The 23,521-nt window shown below is 39.0% G+C and overlaps 1 protein-coding gene across 1 annotated transcript in view; it reads right to left on the bottom strand.

Moving 5' to 3' along the window:
• Positions 1 to 23,521, bottom strand: part of ADAMTS3 (ADAM metallopeptidase with thrombospondin type 1 motif 3) — a 282,138-nt gene that overhangs the window by 245,970 nt on the left and 12,647 nt on the right. Inside the window, exon 3 of the mRNA XM_059924055.1 lies at positions 15,455 to 15,861. Within this exon, the coding sequence (XP_059780038.1) occupies positions 15,455 to 15,861 (407 nt within the window). The remainder of the gene's footprint in view (positions 1 to 15,454; positions 15,862 to 23,521) is intronic.

The following is a 23,521-nucleotide window of genomic DNA, read 5'->3' as shown; positions in this document are numbered from 1 at the left end:
TATTAATCAATCTATTTATCTCCTCCTAAGAAGCAGAAAGAGAAAATTCACTCACAGGAATATAAAGACTCCTAGGAGTTACCAAGAGACACAAAAGTTGGAAAAACCATTTATTGTCTAATAGAAGACAAACAATGCAAGAAACTGAAGAAGTGTGGCTTTCTGTACTTGGCTTGAGAATAATTCTTACCTTCCATCAAGGAGAAACCACAGAAAGAAATGAAAGGTTACAAGGCAGAGTTCCGGGTACCAAAGGGAAAGGATGGAGGGGAATTCTGCACAGAAGCATTTCAATTAGAAGTTCATAAAACCTGGAAGGTGATAGTGAGCAGATTATAGTATACTGACATGGAACTTATGTCCTGTGTCTTCATTTATTCAGTAACTCATCACATACTTATTGTGCACCTACTATTATCAGGCACGGTGCCTGGTTTTGAGGACATAAGAATAAGCATTACAGACACAACTCCAACTCTCATGGAGTTTACAGTTTAGCAGGGGGAAAAAGCATTAAACAATTTATGTGTGATCAGTGCTCAGAAAGAACCATAGGTTGCTGTAGTAAAAACCTTGACAAGAAAGTCAATATGTTTATTTTCTTCCAAGGAATTAGTCCAAAGTATAACATTTTTATAATGTCTTTTTTTTAATTCCATTTTTTTTTTTTTTTTTTTTGCAACACGTTGCCATGCTGACTTCTATCTGCTTCCTTTGCCTAACAGGAGTAAATTAAAGAGACACACTATACCTCTACTATGGTGTTGAACTCAAGTGTGGGCTTGCATCAAGATGATGTTGCCCCTTCACTATATTTCATATGCGAAAGAAGAGGAGATAGAAAACTAAAAGAAAAAAAAAACTTAGTTATGAAAACCACAGCATTAAAACGCTATTCAGAAGGATAGAACTGATTTATATGAAATCTTAGGAACCTTAAACTTTCAAGTTCATAGCACCCCCTTCAATTGCAAAAGTTATGCACTGGTAAATCTGAACACATCCAAGAAAGGTCTATAATTCATCTTGCAAAAGTGGTAATCAATTCCCTATTCTGATATTCACACCATTCAGTCTGTCAGCATTGATTTGTTGAGCACACACTGTGTGCCAAACACTGTTAAAGACCCATGGGAAAGAGTCCTTATCCTCAGTAGAGAGAGTCCCCCAAAAATAAATGTAAAAAATAAATTCAAGATAAATTTGAGATGCAAATAATGGCTACAAATAAGATTAAAATCACTAATATAGTGTAGAATGACTAAAGTTTCTGTTTTAGTTAGAATGGCCAAAAATTCTTTTTTGAGGAAACGGAATTTAAGTTAACACCCAAATGATGAGTAGGAATCTCTATTTAAAGATCTAGAAAAGAATGTTCTGGCTGAAGAAACAACATTTCCAAAAGGCCAGAGACAGAAAAAATTTGGATTTGAAAGACAAAAGGAAGACCAGAGGGGGTCGAATGTAGTAAACAAGGGAATGACATCAGAGAAGCATGCTAAGACCAGATCTTGTAAAACAGTGGTTTCCAAATGTAGGGTCACCTGGGAACTTGTTAGGAATGCAAATTTTCAGGCTCCTCTACAGACCCACTGAATCAGAAACCCCAAAGTGGCATCTAGAAATCTATGTTTTAACAAGCCCTCCATGGGATTCTCATGCCCACTAAGGTTAGAGGCCTCTTGGAGAGAACAATGATTCTCAACTCTAGCTGCATATTAGAATCATCTAGAGCGGCATTTAGTCTACTTATGCTGAGCCTTACCCCAGACCAAATGAATCTGTATCTCTGGGGTTGGGGTTTAGGCATCTATATTTTCTTTAAAAGTTCTTTAGGTGATTATGAGACAATGATTATTGGAACTACTGACATAAGGGTCTTAAAAGTCATGGTAAGATGTTTGAATTTTAATGGGAAGCAACTGAAGGCTTTTAAACAGAGAAAAGTTCGTCGAATTTAGAAATGTCACTTCAACGTCTATGTGAAGGATGAAGAGGGTCAAAAATGAAAAAAAAAAAAAAAAAAAGGAGGTCACTGTAGTATCCAAGGAAGAGATGATAGTGGTTTAGATCAAAGTTGTAGCATTGGAGATTTCATAAATAGATTCAGAACATATTTTATAAAACAACCTCAAGATTTATGGATGGATTTTATGAAAGAAATGAGGAAAAGAGGAGTCTAGCATAAGTCTAGGTTTTTGGCCTGAGAATTAGGGTCCAAACTTTTCTCTGTGGAGGAAGTCACGCAGGGGTAGCTGTCAAGGGATGATCTTCAGCCCTGTTAAATCTGAGATGTCTATCTGACATCCAAGTGGAGAAGTTGAATGGGCAGCAGAACACACGTACAAGTCTAGAGCTCAGAGGAGAGGTCAGGGCCAGACACATAGTGTCATTACTGCTTGATGGTATTTGAAGCCATAAAATCACATGACATCATCTAGGTTGAGAGTGTAGCTACAGCTCAGTGTAGCACTGAGCTGGTGTATGGACAGAGTACAGGGTTGACTCATGAGAGCCCACAAAGTGTGACGGCCCCAGACTGTTAAAGCACAGGACAACTGAAGATCTCAAGGTCTCCGTGTTGCCCCGTGGCACAGTCCCACCACCAGTTCTTTTTTTGTTTTAAATATATATATTTTTATAAATTTATTTATTTATTTATTTTTGGCTGCGTTGGGTCTTCATTGCTGTGCACAGGCTTTCTCTAGTTGCGGCGAGCGGGGGCTACTCTTTGTTGCAGTGCGTGGGCTGCGGTGGCTTCTCTTGTTGCGGAGCACGGGCTCTACGCATGCGGGCTTCCGTAGTTGTGGCTCGTGGGCTCAGTAGTTGTGGCTCACGGGCTTCAGTAGTTGTGGCACACGGGCTCTAAAGCACAGGCTCAGTAGTTGTGGCTCACGGGGTTAGTTGCTCCGTGGCATGTGGGATCTCCCCGGACCAGGGCTCGAACCCGTGTCCCCTGCACTGGCAGGCAGATTCTTAACCACTGCGCCACCAGGGAAGCCCCACCACCAGTCTTGAAAGCAAAGTGACTTTAGAAACTTGCAAGCACTTCGTAGTGACTATTGGCTACTGAATAAATTAAAATGAGGATACACTTCAAAGCTCTACCTACCACTGGGAAATCTTTATATGAATCAAAAGAGGAATCTCAGGATCAGACACAGTAAGTAGTTTGTCCAAGTTCACAGTTTCTGTGTTCTGCCAGAACTTGGCCTGGGGAGATGGTGCTCACCAGTGCTTCCAATGTACATGTAGCCTCCAGGCGAGGGGACCAAGAGAGGAAGTTGTGGTTGTACACAGTTAATCCAATCTGGGACCGATGGGTGCTGAGTCAGACCGGCTGCGATGATGACTGGGCAGGGGGGCAAGAGCCAAGACGGTATTACAAACCAAAGAAAAAAGTTCAAATTCCTTACCCGAGAAAGCAGGTCAGCTGGGAAAAGCCAGTATCCAGTATCATTGCACATAAACAAGAAACAGACAGTTGAGTTATGGTGTCTGGCACTAACTGAGAACGGGTTAGAAGTATAAATTTTCAGGTCCCTACGCAGACCAACTAAGTCAGAAACTCTGAGGTGACTCTGAGCAAGCTGTGTTTTAACAAGCCCTCAGGAGATCCTGATGTGCACTAAGGTTAGAGGCCCCTCGCGGAGAACAATGATTCGCAACTTCAGCCGCCTATTCCTCAAATGCAACCTCTGAGGAACTCTCCCAGGAAAATGGCTGCATCAATAGAGCTGGCACACATTCCTGTGTTGCGGTAACTCAGTACTCTCCCTACAGCATAGCCAAGTCACAGTCTCTTCTGCTCTTAATATGTTATAAAAATATGAATATATTTCTCTCTGTATATATATAGATATATACACACATATACACATATGTGTGTAGATAGAGAGATAGGTAAGTAGGTAGGTAGGTAGGTAGGTAGATAGATAGATTTCTCTCTACTCTGATTATTTCCACATTTCATTAGGAGTCAAGTTATAACATCTCCCAAAACTGTAATAGCAGTTAGGTTCTTTGGAGCTTTCTAGAACACAGGATTTATTCATAGTTAGTGGATTAAAAATAAATTTTAAAAAACAGAAAAAGCATTATTAGAAAGTAACCATATCTCAAAAATAACACTCATACATGCAATTTCCACTCCAGACCATGATTAATAAATAATGGTCAGTGTGACGTTTTGATTTCTTCCTTGGCCAGGAATGCACGGTCCCTAAGGATAAATAGAATACAAACTTAGTCATAGAGTCACAGAACATCAGTTCTAGAAGGAATCCCAGGAAGCTTATACTCAATAGTTTCCTAATTTTAGATCTCTGGGCTCTTAGGAACCAGTGGAGGCAATAACGGAGATCTGGGAATGACTGTCACTGTGTCATAAGGCTGAACAACATGGTACAGGTCTATGAGTGATTTGAGCTTTTCATTGGAAAAGATCATCAACCAGTATAGAGAGAGAATAATTTGTACTCACTGGGAATTTTGACCAGCAATTTTGTATATTTTTGATCATTAACAGATAGGTAAAATTGTTAATTACTTAATAAATATTCTAACTGGTTTACAAAGTATTTCAAAACATAAGATCCAACAGGCAGAACAAAAAGAATCACTGATCTAATTCAAACCCTTAATTTTTAAGTACGGGGAAGAGTACCAAGGTAGTTTCATGGGTACAGTTCAAATTTTATAACATCCTCATAGGTTAACATGTTTCTAAAATTTTTCCAAGCACAGCATATAAAAAAAGGCCTCTTCCTGAAAATTTTAGGTTAATGGCTAGGGCCAATAAATAGGCTCAGAGACTTCCCTCATCATTATGCTAAGTCTTGGTGTGGTACCACAGTTGAAGCCAAAGGTGACAATGACGTGCAGCTGACCAAACAGAAACAGAGATCTTACAGTGACTTAATTTTATCTGGACCCACATCACTATGCTTGGTCTGCCTTCTTGTCCTGGCAGCCGGTTAATACCATCCTCAGAGCCAGGTATGCAAAATAAAGGACTATAAGAAGCCAGGCAGGAAAGCATGAAATATTGGCACTCTATAAGCAAGATCAAATATCCTGTAAGCCCAACAGAAGTATTACTGCAAGATTCCAATCACTATGTTAAAAGCATCATGTTTCACAGATAATGCTAAATAAAACGTTTCCCACTGTGTTTGGGTTGCTAATGTTTGCAGAATCTCTCACTAAGTGCTGTTCTTCCTTTTCTCTTGGGCTTACATGCTCAGACTGGGTCCCTCTATGTTCATATGACACCCAAGTATCTAATAGCAAAGTCCTCTCACTCTAAAGATCTTCCACTTTTAGGGACATCACCGGCAGAAGAAGGCCTTCCAGAAATCTCTTATGTTTTAAATTGGGGTTGGAAAGTCCTATCAGCTAATCAAAAAACTCACGAAGACCTCAAAAGTCTACTTTGATAATGCCATTTAAGTTCAAAAATGCATTTTCTGGTAGTTGGAGCTAGGGACCCACCATGCCACTTTTATCTCCATCCCCCCCCCCCCAATTGCCTCCATTGACTTATAGCCTTTTTTTTTTCTCATGGAAGACTCTAGACTGGAAACAAAAACAGATATAAGATAGCATATTAACTACTATCACCAAATAAAAGAAATATGAAAACAAGACTCTGAACAACAGTATATACCACCTAATGCCACAGAACTCTTTATCGCTAACCCCAAAATGTCTCACTCTGAGGTTCATAATTTAAAATATCTGACCAAAATGAAAAGCCTAAGAAGTATGTTAAAATTATGACTAATGCCTCATTAATGCCATTCTAGCCAGGGTATGGGCTATATCACACCACTAAAGGGAAATGTTTCCTAAAGCAGAAGTAGTGTGCTGTGTAATGCACTGAATGATTAGTGGTCAATTGCATAAAACTGAAGTATTATAATAATAACAACAATAAGAGGTCAATCACAGTCACTATATCTTTGTCAGCTCTGAAGAATCTAATACATGGAACAAGATATTTTCACTTTATATTTCTAAGTAGAACCTAAGAAAGAACTTTCTCTATGGCAGAGCTATATATAAATAAGACGAAAAGTAGTGAGTTTCCCATCCTTAGAAGTCTTCAGGAGAACACAGATTAGAGTATCCCTCAGAGAAGATGATGCTAAAGGAGTCCTGAATCAAGTGGAGAAGGTCATCTGAAAATTACAGGATTTTCACCAAAGTATTCACTTCATAGAAGATTGTATTTTCCACAAGTTAGGTCACAGGCTGAGTTGGGTAACTGCAGCACGTTTTTTTACTTTGCAAACTAAATCAACATCATTATTATTAATCACAAAATATTAAGGACAAATAATTATAATAAATGGAAAAAGAAAGGAAGGGATTGTAGTAGCAATCATCGACTTCTCAGAGCCAGGCTGTGTGAAAGATGCATTAATATTCTGTAAGCCCTCAACATAACAAGCATTACTTTCTCCTCTTTACTGATGGAAAGAGACTTCCACAAGGTTAAACAACTTGTTTAAAGTCACAAGCTGGTAGGTAGTAGAACCAGAAGTGGAGTTCAGGTTTGTCTGATTCTAAACCAATACCATGCCCGCTCCCAACATGAATCATCTCCCTAAACCACTTTACAAAAGTTTTGACTTCTGTCATCAATGGCATTTTACCAAACTGAACTCTTCCAAAGTATCATAACTCTAAATAGCTTGGCCACTATTTCTCTTCATTGGTGTTTACTGATTATTCTCGCTACAAAACTCTACACTGGATATCTTCTAAACATTTTATAAAAGTAAGCTATAACAATCTAGATAATGCTTTTCAAAACCCTTCAGGCTATATAATATCCTTTCTTTTTTTTTTAATATTACTGACTCTGGAGTTAGACATTAAGTGCAATCATATATCTCTATTTCTTCAATCAATAAAATAGGATTTTTAGAAATTTGTTATAATTATGGAGTATTTGAACCTGTTTATCAAAAGACTGACAATTCAACTACAATAAGAGCAATGATCTCTTGATATGTTTAGTGTAGTCTAATACTGCTCAAAAATTAATCAACTCTTTTGAAAATAAATGTTTGAAAAAAATACCAAGTGTTTAAAATTTCTTATTTTAGAGATAGAGAATTCAAAGTCGGCCAACCTTAATAAAAAGTACAATTGAGTTTTTTATTCTAAATATTTTTTCAATTTCACTGTGATAGGCTGACAATCGTAAGATAAAATCTCCCTTTTCAATTGTGTTTCTAATTAATCTCTCTACATTTCTAACAGTATTAAAAACATACAAGTTAATTCATGTCATGCCTCCTTGTCAACCATCCATATTTTAAGGAGCATATTTAGGTAACTTTGGGTAACAGAACTGCTAGGTGCTTTGCTGTCAATCGACCTGAGTGCCATTCCAGCTTTGCCATCAACTCTAAAGACTTAACAACAAATATTGTCAATAGTCTTTGAATCAAAATATTTAATGAAACATTGATTTTTCTCGACCTTTTCTATGGTTTTTCATATATATGTGTGCATATGTGTATGCTTACGTGTGTGTGTGTATATAAACATATATGTATGCATATATGTATTTCCATACACACACGTACATATAGTAGATACGTTAAATGACATAAAATAAAATGGGATTTAATATCGAAATCAACTCATTCACTAACAGCGTATTTTGTGTGTCTTGTTTTTTGAGAGTTAAGTAAACTTGATCAAATTACACTTTATGCTGTAAGCAAAAATCACTAAAACAACATTAGAAATACTCCTTAGAGAATAGGAAGAAGTAGGGGATAGAAACATACAGTAAACACAGTAAGAAAGGAGAACATTTCAGATGGAAGAATTACAGCTATAGAAGGAGGTTTACTAAATAAGGCACCAAATTCACCAAACTTGAAAGGTTGAAGGACCTAGATGATAGGAGAAGAAGTCAGATTTTTCAAAATCAACTTCCAAACCCTCTCAGATAAAATTTTGGGAACAAATTCTAGAAAAAAGTTACTGAGAAAAATACCTCCCTAAACTCCAGAGGAAAAGCCCATGACTTCAGCAAAATCTTTCTATGAAGAAAAGCAACATAATCAAGGAATACGAATCCTTGCCCTTCTCTCATCGTGAATGCCCATGCAAGCCTGTCAAGACCAACTACACGGTCACTGAATTTGGTCTTAATAAACATCACTAGGTTTTATCCTCCTTTTTCTTTTCTCTCTCTCCCTTTTGTATTATATTTGCTCCTATATACAGCTAAATACTGACCAAGACTACCTTGACTCTCCCATGTATTCATTACATATATTATAAAGTTCATGAAATCAACTTACCGCACCCTCTCTTCATTTTTATGGCCATCACAAATATCTCCTACCTTCCTCAGAGGCTCCTCTTCCTACCCACCCCATCCTCTACCATCATCGGTGATCACTTTAACATACATGGTTATCTTTTCAATTGTCTGGTATCACAAATATTGCTTTCTCCAGGAAGCCTTCTACTATCCTTCCAAGCATAAATATTCTTTCCACCATTCAGACTCTCACATGTCCTCGATCCTAGTCTTAGAGCATTTAAAACATTCGGCCTTGTACTTTGGTTCTACGTTTGCATATCTTATTTCCAGTACTCTTGGAAGACAAGGATAATGCCTGGCTTACCTCAGTATTCCCCACAGCAATCAGTCTAGCACTTTGCATATCCTAGCACTTCAGAAAGCTTTATTAACTTGATCAGTATTCCTAGAAGCAAAGGTTGTCACACGAGTAACAGTTTTTGCAGTTGAGGACCTTGAGGCTGGGTTTACTTTGCAAGAACTCTATGACCTCAAAGCCTGATTATGCACAAAGGCATCATATCAACATCTCGCTGTGCTTGTGTTCTTGTTTTAATGATAATTTACCGAGAAGACGATATTAAAGATGTGGTCAGCACTATTTTCAAAGTTCTTAAAGCATTTTTTGAGTATCTTTAAAAATCTGTATTAGAGTTATAATGAAGTCATAGTTGCCACTGCATGGAGAAGAATGGAAGCATTACTTCCCAGGCCAACTTCCCCTCCCCTTTTATTTTCTGTTTTTCCATTCCTACACAGAGAAAGATGTATAATATCATATTTACCTTTTTCCCAATTTTTAGCTCATCTTTAAACTTAATTTAAAAATTTACTATAACAAAGATAGAGAAGATAATGGGAAATAAATCATAATCAAATTGATGTAAATCAAATCGTAAGCTGAACAAGTAGTACTCATAAATAAACATGAATAGTTTAAATTAATTACAAAATAACTATTAAAAAGAAATATTTTCAAAATCACACAAGAGAAATATAGCCAAAAACTTTGGAAAAGGCTTGACATATGTATGATTTTGGCTTTATGCAAATTAGATGCCAAATGTGAAAATGATCAAAGACTTTGCCAAACCTTCCTTCTTCACCCCAGATAAGCACAAACTGGCTGCCTATCTATTTGAGAAAGGAGGCATGGTGGGAAATGTAACCAATAGCCCAGATCCAGCAAGATTCAGCACAGGCAGGTACCACTCACAACTAGGATTAATACTGTCAGCTCCCATGGGCCATGGCTTGACCAAATCTCAGGAGAAGCAATGAGGCCTGTTATGGTACTGTTTCTCCCAAAGTAGTTAAGCTAGTGGACTGGTACCCACTTTTTCCTTCTACTAATGGAAATTAAAGAATATAGGAGCTTTGAGAATCTTCTAATCCTGCACGGCTAAAACAGCCTGGTGTAGGTGCCTAGAAGTAAAACAAGGTTCCAGTCCTTTGTTCCCCAGACCTACTAAGATCTCTTAAATCAGCATGTAAACCGTGAAGACACAAATCTCCTTCTGTCTCATCAATAAAACACGACACCTTCCATAGACACGTTTCATGGGAGAAAAAGGTGGGAGGCACCTGGCCTTTAGAGATCAGGTTCTCCTCATAAAAGCAGATGTTCAGGGGGCTTCCCTGGTGGCGCAGTGGTTGAGAGTCTGCCTGCCAATGCAGGGGACATGGGTTCGAGCCCTGGTCTGGGAAGATCCTACATGCCGCAGAGCAGCTAGACTTGTGAGCCACAATTACTGAGCCTGCGCATCTGGAGCCTGTGCTCCGCAACAAGAGAGGCCGCGATAGTGAGAGGCCCGCACACCGCGATGAAGAGTGGCCCCCACTTGCCGCAACTAGAGAAAGCCCTCGCACAGAAACGAAGACCCAACACAGCCATAAATAAATAAATAAATAAGTAAACAGAGCAGCCCTAAACTTTGGGGAAAAAAAGCAGATGTTCAAATGTCAACATCTAAAGATCAGTCCTTGAAAACCCTAAGTCCACTATAAATAGCTACAGATTTGTATCTATTTTTAGTATCACTATTTTTCATAATTACTAGGCAAATGTTCTCAAACCCAGGCACACTGGCTCATAATACTTTTTAAAATAGTCTTTTTACAAAGTGCTTCTGCAGCTGGACTTACTAAAATAGGCATAGCGAGGACATGTTTCTGAAGGGACCAAATCCCAAAGTAAAAGTCTTGAGGCAGGGAAGTCTTAAGGCTGTTTTCTTTATAAGTTTGCAGTTGTCCACAAAGACTTCATTTGGCCATGCACACTCCAAATCTAAATAGGGTAAGTTACCTCCAATACTAACCAGATGTGACTATCAGATATTTTAGAAAAAGGTTCTGCTTATGGTTCCCAAGTTGTTAACTTCAAGCTTCCAAGATCCCCTGTCGTAACAGTGAAGAGTTCCCATTAGATGCCTCAGGAGGCCTAAGAGTGGTCTTGAGTGAGAACAAGGCAGGAGGAAGAGAAACGAGGAGGACGAGCATCTCCCCTGTGTTTTTACCAGGCCTTTCCTGAGTTTATCCATTTTACATATTATTTTATTAGATAACCCCTAGTGATTTCATTTGGAGGAAGAATTCCAAATGTTAAAAAATATTGAAAACTTCTGGCCTAGATAAACTCCCTTGATCATAAAATCAGCCCACAAGGAAATCACTGAGCTGGATAACCCAAAAAAGCCATCATCACTCAGTTCTTCCACTCCCAACCAGTTTCCTCTGATGCAATCCAGGGGAATTAACAAAGCAATATTGTTCTAGCAAGTCTAGAAAAATCCAGTTTCATTATGTTATGAATACATGACATAAAGCCTACTAACCAAATAACCCTTTATTTTGGCAAATTTGAAGACCACAAAGTATGATTGTGAGCCACGACTACACACAGGGGAGATTTAATGGTGTTACAGGGCAAATGCCAGGGCTCTATGGAATAAAGAAATTTATTTTCAGCTGGGATTCTCAGCCAGAAGTGTCTTCCCACTCAGAAGGGTGTGAAACGCCTGCCATCACCATGACTCCTGACCACTGGACTCTCACCTCAGAGACATAGAAGCAGAGAGGCAAAGCACGTCAACGGCCTCCAGCCACAGACCACTGGGAGCACATCTGCAGTTGACAAGCTGGGTTTATTACATGTTGCACGGAGCCAGAACGCACACCAAAGGGACCCGTGAGCAAGTCAGTCAGAGAGCTTTAGAAAGAACCTATTAACAGGATTAGGCTTTGGTTGGGTAATTTGGAGGAGGGCCTAGAGAAGCAGGCTTTTTAAAAATTGGATGCTGTCAGAAAACAAGAACAACACCAAGTTTGAATATTGTAACAATTCTCACCTATAAGTGGGTAGACTACAGCAGGCATAAAGCTGCAACTGGTAAAGAATTAGCTGTCACTCCTAAAACGTAATCTTGTGATTCACTTTGTTATAAAGCAGAAACTAACACAGCATTGTAAAGCAATTATACTCCAATAGAGATGTTAAAAAAAAAACCAAACACGTAATCTTGGCAAAGAATCAGAAAAGGTCATGCTAGACTGGAACAGATATTGTTCTTTGCCACACTGGGTGAAAATCATTGTCAATTCGTTCATGCAGAACACTTTGATGTTGATTTCAGAAACCCACAGAATAATATTTTCGTTATTACGCATATCTATGTCTAGATCACATTCTAGACCTCGGCTCTGGGTATATCACTCAAGGCATTTTTCTGTCCTCCTCAATAATGCCCATGTTAAAGGACCTTTCCTGCGATCATTTCATAGAGTTACCTGGAATAAGTAGACTCTACTGACTCTTTCAGTCAAGTTTCTAATGTCTAGAGAGATAAAAACAGCTAAGCATTACTGCTTGCTTTTTAAACTATCTGGGGTGAATAAACAGTTTCTTTTCTCCCCAGTTGGTCTTGGACTGATAATTTTGTAAAATACAAGGAAAACTAATTAGTAGAAAAATAAAATGAAAAAACAAGACACAAAACACCAGCCCCAACTTTTTTTTTATTATTATTAGGCCCAACGTAAATATAATAACTCTGTCAAACTGTCAAAAAAGTTTCTTTATATAGTCTCGCCTTCCGTATTTATCTTGTCACAAATCTGAGTCTATGGACACATTTTGAGTAGTACCGCTTTTTTAAATTAAATTAAAGCATTCTGTTTAATACAAATTAATTCTGTCTCAGAGCACTGCCCATTTCAAACATACATAGTATGCCACAAGGCAGTATTAGCGAAAAAGAGGTAATAAGGAGTTTCACTCAGGGAGAAGGCCACGCTAAGAACTTTCCAACCTCAGTGAAAAATAAATACCTGTGGCTGCTCCCTATGAGCAAGAGATCAAAGGACGCATGTAGAAAATCAGATCACTGGACTCCCATCTACACTAGTCTAAAATGCACCCATCCAGGTAGGGCTTCACTGGCATTCTTTTCCATAGCAGGGGACTTAACTTCATGGTTGCTGGGCAGAGATGTTCCCATTGGTATTTTTAGGGCAGGAGTGGCTGTGCTTTCTACTGGGACAACTTGGATTTGATTATAATCCCGGAGCTTCCCAGGGCAATGGCTTTATAGCCCATCTGGTTAATCCTCAGGAATCTATGTTATCTCAGTATCCCTGCTTCCCTTCCTAAGGTCAAGAAGGTCAAACCTAAATCCCTACACAGCAAGCTAAAGGAACAAAAAAGGTTTAGGAATCAGCTAATCAGCCAAATTTATTTACATTCCCATCAATTTTACTTCCTACTTCATCTCTGCTAAGAAGCTTATCCTCTCCAATGCAATTGTGCAATTTTAAGAACTTGTCCCCAGCTTAATGAAGTAGCCACTGGTGTTATCACTCTAACGTATTGATCTGCTCTCTATAACCGTGCTTCTCTTCCTGCCGTCATCTTTACTCTTCCTCCAGAGCTGCTATGAGCTGGAAACTCTAGAAGAGGCTTCTGTTTCTGTACACCCACAAAGGCAGCACTGCCTGCTGTAGGCTAGACACCACGCTCTTCCTGCATCAAGTGCAAGGCCTGAGCCACTCATGTCTGGTTCGAAATTCTGTCCCCATTCATAAAATCTCTCCAGAAGATACTTCCTTATACCACAATTTTTTAAGTTAAACATGATTCTAATATGTATGTCTAATATAAACACACACGTACATGTATACCAGATATTTTGACACTTAAAATCTATGGCAAATTTAACAAATTTGAGCTCCATGAGGATGGTAATCGGGATCATTCCTTTCACCATTTCACAATGCTTGGAATAGTGCTTGACCCATAACTGGCTTCCCAGAAATATCTTTTAATTAACTAATTAATTAATGGATCAACGAATGGAACAAATGAATACTTGTGGTTTACACTGGTAGAGATGTGCACACGTGCACGCGCACACACACACGCTATATCAACATACACATGATGCCAACAGTTAACACCGTATCTTAAAAATGAGAAATTAATCCTAATAATTAATGTTCGTTCAAACTTCATATCTATTTTCCTCTTCCTTATAACAACTTGCTATTGCCCCAGATTTCTGTATCTACGACTAGATAATTTGACATGTACAGTCAGAAAATTACTGATTGCTAAGTCGGGTTTAAAAATCACTATGATAACCCATTAAAATAATTTCCTTGCCTTTTGCCTTCCTTAAACTGATTTTCAAGCTTCAAATCTTCTACCTCAAGCTTCAATCTTAACCAAGGAGATAAAAAATACGTAATCTTTTTATGCTATAAAACTTAAAAATAACACTAAATTAAGTTTTATACTCAGTATATTTTACTTAGAAGTATTATAAAACAGTACCTTTTTTTATAATTTATTTCTTTTTATATCCTGGTAGTGTTGAATCAACCTCTCTTAGTGAATACTTTAAACTTAGTCTTTTTAGAAAGCACTATCTATTGTTTTATTCAATGACTTAGTTAATTCAGATCTATTCAACGTTTGTGTGGAATGAGAGGAACTTGAGAGATTCCTTGTGTCTTCAAACCCCAGAGCATGGTCCAACACCAAATGTGACAGTATGGTCCTAAACTGACAGAGTCCAACTTGGAGATTTGGACCTGCCACACATGCTCTATTCAGTTTTCCATCCTGACTTCTAAAACCCTACAGAACATCAAGAGGCAGTACAAGACCCCAAAATAAAGCCTACAACCATTAATCCACCAGCCTTGGGTAAAAACATATGGTATCATAACTCCTTTGGGTTGTGCTTATGCATAGAGAGGACAGTGGCAGAAGATTCAAGGTATTGTTGGGGGACCAGCCAAGGTAGAAGGAATGCAAGGAATATTTTGAGAACTCCCAGAAGAGAGACAAAACAAAGACAATAGCTCTGAACTCCCAAGAAACAGCAGCCTGGCAACCATAGAAAGAAAAATGGTTGCTCTTTCTGAACAAAGACTTGGAGTCAACTGTGAATGGAAGAGACATAAACATTGACACACTTTTCAAATAACATCTGGAGATACAAAACAAATAAAAATACTTCACATCTTCACAGCATGTGAAGAAGGATCAGTTACTATTGGCCTCATCCACAAAACTAAAGAGCCATATACGGGTATTCTATTCAAAAATAAAGAAAAAAATGAATCAAAGCCACAATACAGAGAGAACTACATCTCATGTCCATAGAGTAATGCTATTTGAACAAATTCTAACAGAGGAGCTTCTCATTTCCCATTTTAGCATTCTTTGGGAAGCGAAAGAATGCTTTCAAATACTTTCTTTAAGAGGATATCCAACGTTTCCACATAAGAAGGGAAATACTATCATTTTGAAGGAATCTATGCTTCTTTAGAAAGTTGTCAGAATGATTTTAAATAAATAAGGAAATAAAATCCCCAGTGTTACACAAGTGAACATATAAGCCAAGAATGCTAAAATAGTTGTCTTTGGTTTCTTAGACTAATGTTGTCTTCATGTCAAATTAAGCCAAAGCACACATCTTTGTCAGTAAAATGCTTTCTAATGCTTCTTCCTGAACTTAAAATATAATAGTGAGGTTTTCTTTCCACCTCTACTTTCCAAACCATGCTGCACTCCCAAACACCTGCAAACACACAGACACAAAAGGCAATGAGTCTTACCAGACCATCACAGTTGCTAATGGCAACAGAGGTTCCCGGAATGTCCATGATGTCACCAACATAAGCACAGTTAGTCTGCAAAGGCTCTGTTTTCCAGATTCTTTCTGAAGCACTTCCTGGTTGATGATCATTAATGGGGTCAGTTATATTCCCAGGCACCAGAGATGCCTCATGCCATTCCACAACAGCGCCAGGAGCTACTAGCTGAGTGTTGGGCTTTAGTCGCAGATGAAAATCTCTTCCAAATGCTGTGATGTTAAAGAACAATTGCTCAGAGTTGGAAGACACGTCCCTCGTTGACCTCTTTTTATGATTGGCAGAAAGAATATGGGAGAGATAGTGTCCTTCAAAATTTGTGCTGACTGGAGTCACCAGCTCATACTCTCTCTGTCTCTTTACTGGTAAATCTGTGGGGTGAAAAATAGAATTGTAGAACCCTGTATAACAAGAGAACACAGGAGGACATAACGTAGGCATCAAGTGCCCACCTCACAAGACCGTACCTCGACTTGCATAATAAATATATTCTTGAACCATCTCATAAGTAGTAAATTTTGAGAATTCAAATCATTTCTCAAATGCATTTAGGTAACTCTGTGTTCAATGAATCATTTTTTTAATTTTTAAAAAAAGTTTACTGCAATGTGAATATTCATCTCATTTATATGTTTGAGAATATGAACAGAATAACTTTCCATAAACTGTACCTGGTGTGCTTATAATCAACACATACTCCCAGTTAATTTATCACTGGCATAACTGATAACTGCTACAAACTTTTAACAAAGTTGCTATTACGTAGAAAAAACTTTTTCTGATTGTTTTAATTTTTTCCTTGTAAGAATCCTAGAATTTATACTAATCACCATAGCTACTTTGTATTACATCTACCATTGGCTTGTAATTTATACACTGTAGTTTATGGTGTGGTAGTTTATACATATCTTTTCCATCATACCAACCCTAACAATCATACTTCACAGGTGAGGAAACTGAGATTCAGGAGGTGTGTGTCCAAGGTCAAATAACTGTGAAGCTCAGATACGTCTCCAAGTCATACTCCAAAGCCCATACACTCACTCTGCTACATCATGTTGTATCCCATAAATCACAGAACATTTTCAGCAAATGAGGAGAATGGAGTAAAAAAGAAGAAATAATCATCTATAAACTGAATACACTAGTACTGGTTAGTCAAGAGCAAATGGCATTGTCATTTTGCACCATATTCCTTACATGGGAAAGACACTCATTTGAATATGAATTCAATATTTGGGGTTCACTTTACAACACGCGTGGCCACTTACATGTTAAACTGAATTTCACAATTAGAACTTAATTCCCCAAGTTTAGCCAAATGAGAGTACTGTGTCTGCTGAAATGCAAACATCCTGGGGAAAGATAACACATTAAATCAACCATTTCTCCCTTAATAGAAATGATTTTGAAGACAGAAGTAAATGAGGAGGGCAACAAGGATGAAGAAAGAATGCATGGAAAGGAAAATCTGAGAACATGAAGTTAAAAGTTCCCCACCTTCATGGTTCTAGCCTAAGACTAGTCCTATAGTATAATAAAGTACCCTGAAAAAATTATATGATTCACAAATACTGCTCACCTATGGAAACTTCATGCATGTTATCTAACACATTAGCATATGAGGCCCATAAATGAACCTACAACCTATGGTCTTAAAGTATCCTTATAGAATCACTATGTTTTTGTTATTTTCCTGCTTTTTAAATAACTCAAAAAAAAAAAAAAATGTGTAAAGTACCAGAAGACAAATGAAGGTATTTTGCAACTTGGAAATTCCTTGAGTGCATGTTTGTTACCATTATGCCACTTATAATGACCGATGTATTTAAACAAAATATCCCCCTTTATTAAATGCACAGAGTAAGTAAACTGGTTGTACAGATTTACTAGGCAGAGAAGGCGTGAGGGTGGTCATATCACAGAGCAGAGTGAAGCCTGGCTTCCACACTGGGAGCAGCCGCAACACAATTCCTGCTTCACAGGAATTGACTCTATATCACAGTCAAAGACTTACACCAGGCATTGGGGTAAGCACAGGCACACAGATTCGGTCTCCCTTACAACCAAATCCTTGGTGAATACTTTTGTAAATTCTGGTTTAGAGAAAGAAGTTGAAATTTTAGGGAATGAACTCAAGAGTCACAGAAACAGACTGATGGAGGGGAAAGTTTCTACAGGGATGGATGAATTGGGCTCTTGGAGGTGGACAGACAAAGCCAACCCCAAAATAATTCCTTAAGGATAAGGAACTCCCCATTCAACTCGGTATTTCCAGTATCATCTAATATAAGATTTTGTACCTGCCAGGGTCCCTCATCAGTAGGATTTGTTTACATGTATAAGTTAGTAGTGCAGGCAACTGGAGAACATTTGCTTTGTCTATGGTGCTCCATGCGCTGACTTACTACCCAAGGCCCATGAGCATCTGGCTGCACCAATAATTCCAGCTGTAACTCCTTCTTTAACCATCGGTTTACTGTGTCAAGGGAAGGAAAAGTGATGCTTCATTTAACGTATGGATTTCTCATCTCCGATGAAGGGAATTCACACAACTGAAGTCTATAAACAATATACCGATGCCTGGATTAAGTGACTGGAGAACTAGAAAATTTAGGAAGAATGCAGGGAGTCTCCTCCACACCCAAGAGGATACCCAGAGTTTCATGCTTACAGTAAACAGTAGATTCTCTGGGATGAGTCCATTTTTCCACTGTCAGACAATATGTTCTGAACTTTTATTCAAAATAAAGATGGTGCATTTCTATAGAGCTTTGTCTTATCCAATGTTAAATAATAAGCCACTCCTAAAACGTACACATAAGAAACATTTTTGAAATTAAACTCTGAATGAGTCATTTTCCAGTTGGGAATTAATGGAAAAGATGCATGTAGCCCCACTGGATGGTAGTTAATGGAATGGACAAAGGAGCTACCCAGTCACCTGTCATTTACTGCAGAATAAATATCAGGCACTCTGCTTTGTGCTTGAGAATATACCTTCTCTAATTCTTACAACAATCACAGTTGGTAGGTATTACTACCCTTCGTTTATAAATGAGAAAGCAGACCTAGAAGGCCTGACACATAGCGAACAAGGAGCCAAAGGAAATTTTCAATTCTGATCATCTCGATGCTGAAGATCACGCTCTCACTCACTGTAGAACAGATGGAACATCTTGCTGTCAATTTCTAATTTAAGATCTGATTTTAAGGAAAACTACCACAAGAATGATGACGTCCTGCCTACCCGCAGCCAGCCAACCAATTTTTCCTCTATTGTAGCTTCAAAAATTATTGTAAAAGGCTCTTAAGTTCTTGGTCTTGGGGAGAACAATAAAGGGGTGGTGGATAAAGCTCAAAGCTATCAAAAGTATTTAATCTCAGGTTACAATCACATACGCAAACCAACATTAATTTACTGCTTTCAGAAATGACACATTTCACAGGCCCAAATACTTCCACCAAACAATACAGCCTATGGTCAAGGAAGAGACTACAGTGCCAGAAAGCAGAAAAGTCAACACCTGAACTTGAGCAAGTTCTTTATTTTTTCTTTAGGCTTAGTGTCCTCAATTGTTAACTAGAGGTTAGTAATAGTTCCAACTTCATAAGTTTGATGAGAGGTTTAAATGAGATTATCCAGAGGATTCAGTAAATTTTAACTATTTTAACTTAAATGTAAATTAGTCACTTATTAAAATAGTGCCCAGGCGCAATTTTAAAATATGAAACTATATAATTGTCAGCTGGGGTGGCTGAAGGGCCACAGCAATAGGCATGTAAAGGTTTGTGTGAGCCGTAAGTGCCACAAGCACAGAAAGCTGGGGCCACTGTAAAGCCACATTGTGGTCACTAATTACCCAAGCATAACTCAGAAGCAGTGAATTTTGCACAACCCACTGGCATCCGTGCCTGCCTGGTCCATTCCCACCTCCCCCCACCGACCCCGGTAGTATGGATGAACTGTCTGCGGTCTTACCTAAGAGCAAAGCCTCCGTTCGTGTACACATCCTAGACCCTCTGGCCTTTGCAAGACGGCTTCAGCAATTGTCATCAGTTTCTTTCCTCATCAATTTTCCCATCACTAGATCATTCCCACCAGTAAATAAATAAGCTGCCATATTTTCCATCTTTGACAAAAAACTTTCTTGATGCCACATCTGCCTCTAGCTAAGTCCCCATTATTTCACTGCCCTTTATAGCAAGACACTTTTAAAAAATTGAGTATATTAGATATCTCCAATTCCTCTCTTCCCATGCTTGTTCTTTCTTGAACCCACTCCAATCACGCTCTTGTCAAGGTCACTAGTAACCCCATGTTGCTGACACCAATGGTCAAGACTCCATCTTCTTACTTGCCCTATTAGCAGCATCTGACTCTATTTCTCTTTCCTTCTTAAAACACTTCCTTTCTTTAGCTTCCAGACACCATTCTCTTCTGGTTCTCCTCTTCTCCTCAGTGGTCTCCCCTTCCCATTCTCCCTCCTCATGTTCCTTTATTCTCATGACCTGAACACACTGCAGTGTTGCAGGACCTGGTCCCAGACTCTCCTCTTCTGCATCTACCCTCCCTAGCCTGGTGAACTCATCCTGTCTCCTGACTTTGAATACCTTCACCATCATATATCTCCAGCCCAGGCTTCCTCCATAAGATCTTCTCTCATCAATTCAATTGCCACTGGATCCTCTCCCTGTGGATATTCACTAGGTACCTCAACACTTCCCAAAGTAAACTTCCTACCTTCCTGCTCCCAAACCTGCACCTCCTTGCCCATGTCAGCAAATGGCAACGCTATCCTCCCAGTCACTCAGACCGAAAACTTGACTAAACCATCCTTAATTCTTCTCACACCACACACCAAATCTTTTAACGAATTCTACTGACTCTATCTTCAAAATATCTCCAGACTCTGACCACTGCTCACCACCTCCCCTGCTGCTACCCTAGTCCAAACCACCATCTTCCCCTTCACAGGTTATCCTCAAAACAGAGCCAATGACAGATCATGTCTTCTCCTCAAAACCCATCCCACTCAGAGAAAAATGCCTCACAAGGGCCAGCACTGGGAATTCTCACATCTCAAGGTCATTGTACTCACTATTTCCTCTGCCAAAGTGTCTTCCCCCCCTACAGCTGCATGGCTCACCCCTCCATTCCTTCAGGTCTTTGCTTAAACTTGACCCTCCCATTAAGGTCTTTCCTACCCCCAGTAACTGTCTCATTACTATCTCCCTTCTGCATTTTACTTCCACAAAACTTGTCACCATCTCACATACTCTAAATCTTATTTATATGTTTATTTGTTCATTGTTTCTTTATACCTACTAGCATATAAGCTTCACGAGGGCAGGGATTTTTATCTTTTCTCTTCACTATAGTTCTCCAGTGCCAGAAACTGACTCTGAAGTCACTCAGTAAATATATGTGAATGAATGAATGAGAGCAGTTTAGCCTGAGGGAGTATCTAAAATTAGAATGCATCTTCTTCTCCCCAAATAGTAATTTACCATCAAGCGATCGATGACAGCAAACCACACAAGTTGTCATACACCTCTATTGCCCGAATTTGCTTGCAAACGTTGGGTATATTTCTCACCGTTCCTGCTGGCCTATAAATCAAACATTTCATAATATCCCAAACTTACATTTTAAGCTACTAAGAACAACGACAAAAATGGATCTAACCATTAAAACAGACCTCCTGGAATGCAGACACAGGGCCCCTCGTGCTTCGGAACCAGAGGCAGGAGATTAGTCCCCACTCTGCATCCCTCTGGATAGTCACAGAACTATAACTCTACAGGTCAAAGATGAACAAGACCTTGAAAGATCATCTCTTCCTTGCCTCTTTCTTACAATTAAGGCATCTCAAGTAGAAGACGTCATGTTTTCTTTTTTTTTTTTTTTAATTAATTAATTAATTAATTAATTTATTTTTGGCTGTGTTGGGTTTTCGTTTCTGTGCGAGGACTTTCTCTAGTTGCGGCAAGTGGGGGCCACTCTTCCTTGAGGTGCGCGGGCCTCTCACTATCGTGGCCTCTCTTGTTGCAGACCATAGGCTCCAGACGCGCAGGCTTGTGGCTCACGGGCCTAGCTGCTCCGCGGCATGTGGGATCTTCCCAGACCAGGGCTCGAACCCGTGTTCCCTGCACTGGCAGGCAGATTCCCAACCACCGCGCCACCAGGGAAGCCCTCATGTTTTCTTAAGTTAGAGGTGCAGTACATTTCACCTACTCCCGCCTTCTGGGAGGAGAGATTTTTCTCTGAGTATTTAGGCCTCTCCGTCCCCCTTAACTCACCCTTCCCCCGTGAAGAAGCATGACGGATGTGATTAGCAAGTCTGGGAAAAATAAGCAGTTTGCGAAGCTCAGCACTCCCTCATCATCATTCCTGGCCTGGGAACGATGCTGATAAGGACGCTGTTCTCTTCCACCTCCTCCCCAGCAGCAGGCTCTGTCTCAGCCCAGTGGGCCTGACACACACTGGGTGGGGTGCCCTGTCCGCCAGCCCACTGCCTGCCCACGTGACAGCCTCGTGCTACTCCCCAGCCTCTTTCATAAGAGATATTTTCACTGTGTCTTTAGATTTGCTATTTCTCAACGTGTTCAGAACCCAGGCAGGTCAGAGGCATATGTTTAGTTGAGGACCTCCTCAAAAGCTTGAACTACCTATAAGAAAAAGTACTGTCACATCTTCGCTGTCAGTCTAATGATAACATTAACAATTCTCCCGGTCAGGGAGTTCTTTCATATCTAAATTCCTCATTCTAGAGTTTAACATAATGACTTCTCCCTTCTTGCACTGCATGAAAAAAAACCACCTTCTTGTGTATCTGTGCATGTGTGTATGTGTGCTATGTATGTACTTCTTTTCACACACACACACACAAATATTGCACACAACTGACATCAAAGGATGTAAGGACCAATGTTCTGCGCTTCCATATACTTAAAAGACCTTTGAGCTAGTCAGACTTTCTGTTTTAATGTCAGCCATGTTAGACTTTTCTAATAGTTTCCAAATTTTACTCATTCCTGAGGCTCTGGACCATTTACACGTGTCTGTGTTTTAGCATGATACTTACACATAACAGACCCTCAGTAAATACAGGTTAAAGAAAAAGAAAAGTTGCCTCAAACTGAAACCTGGATGGGTCAGTTTCACTGTGCTGAGAAGAAGGTGTCATACCCTCTCTTCACCCTTAAAATATCTACACCAAACTTCTCATTTTCACCTGAGTATTCATCTTGTCTTCCTGACTTCACTATTTCTGTTCATGATGTGCTGATTCTCCCAAACTCCCACGCTAAAAAAACTGACTTCATTTCAACTTTTTCCCCACTTTATATCATTCAAGTCCTACTGATCTCACCTTAAAATTTCTCTCAAATTAATCCCCTTTCTTCCAATCACCTTCAAGTTCTCATCACCTCACACTGAAAAGCTGCAAGTACCAAGTCCAAATGCCCCACATATAATTTCTCACTACCAAATGCCGTATACATTGTATCAGAATATTTTCTAAATTACTGCCAGAAAAATTGTTTTGAAGTCTTATATCTAATATGCCTAGGTTCTACCACTCACTACCTTTGTGATTCTGGTCACTTAAGACTTTTTATGTCAGTACTCACTTGAAAAAATTAGGGCAACAGTATTTAGTTCATAGGCTTGTTGTAAAAACTAAATGGCTTAATCCAAAGTGCTTAACACAGTATCCAGCATATAGTAAGTGCTCAATAAATGTTAGGTATTAATATTACCCTGTTATTCTTTATGAAGAGTTTCAACTGGCTCATCATTACTTCAGGATAAAATAAATTCAGAAAATTGATATCTGTATTTCCATGTCAGGCCTGAAAATTGCTTGAAAGACCATCTACTAATCAAATCCCCTCACTTCACACATAAGAAACTAAACTCAAAGTTAGGTAATTTAACCCAAATCAAAACTTAACTTTATCATTTAAGGCCCTCTGCATTCTGTCCCTAATTTCTTTTCAACATCATCTCCCATATAACCTAAA

This window comes from Balaenoptera ricei, chromosome 5 (assembly GCF_028023285.1).
Source record: "Balaenoptera ricei isolate mBalRic1 chromosome 5, mBalRic1.hap2, whole genome shotgun sequence".
Classification (NCBI taxonomy): domain Eukaryota; kingdom Metazoa; phylum Chordata; class Mammalia; order Artiodactyla; family Balaenopteridae; genus Balaenoptera; species Balaenoptera ricei.
The sequence above is the reverse complement of the archived record's forward strand: the minus strand, read 5'-3'. Positions and strand labels throughout refer to the sequence as shown.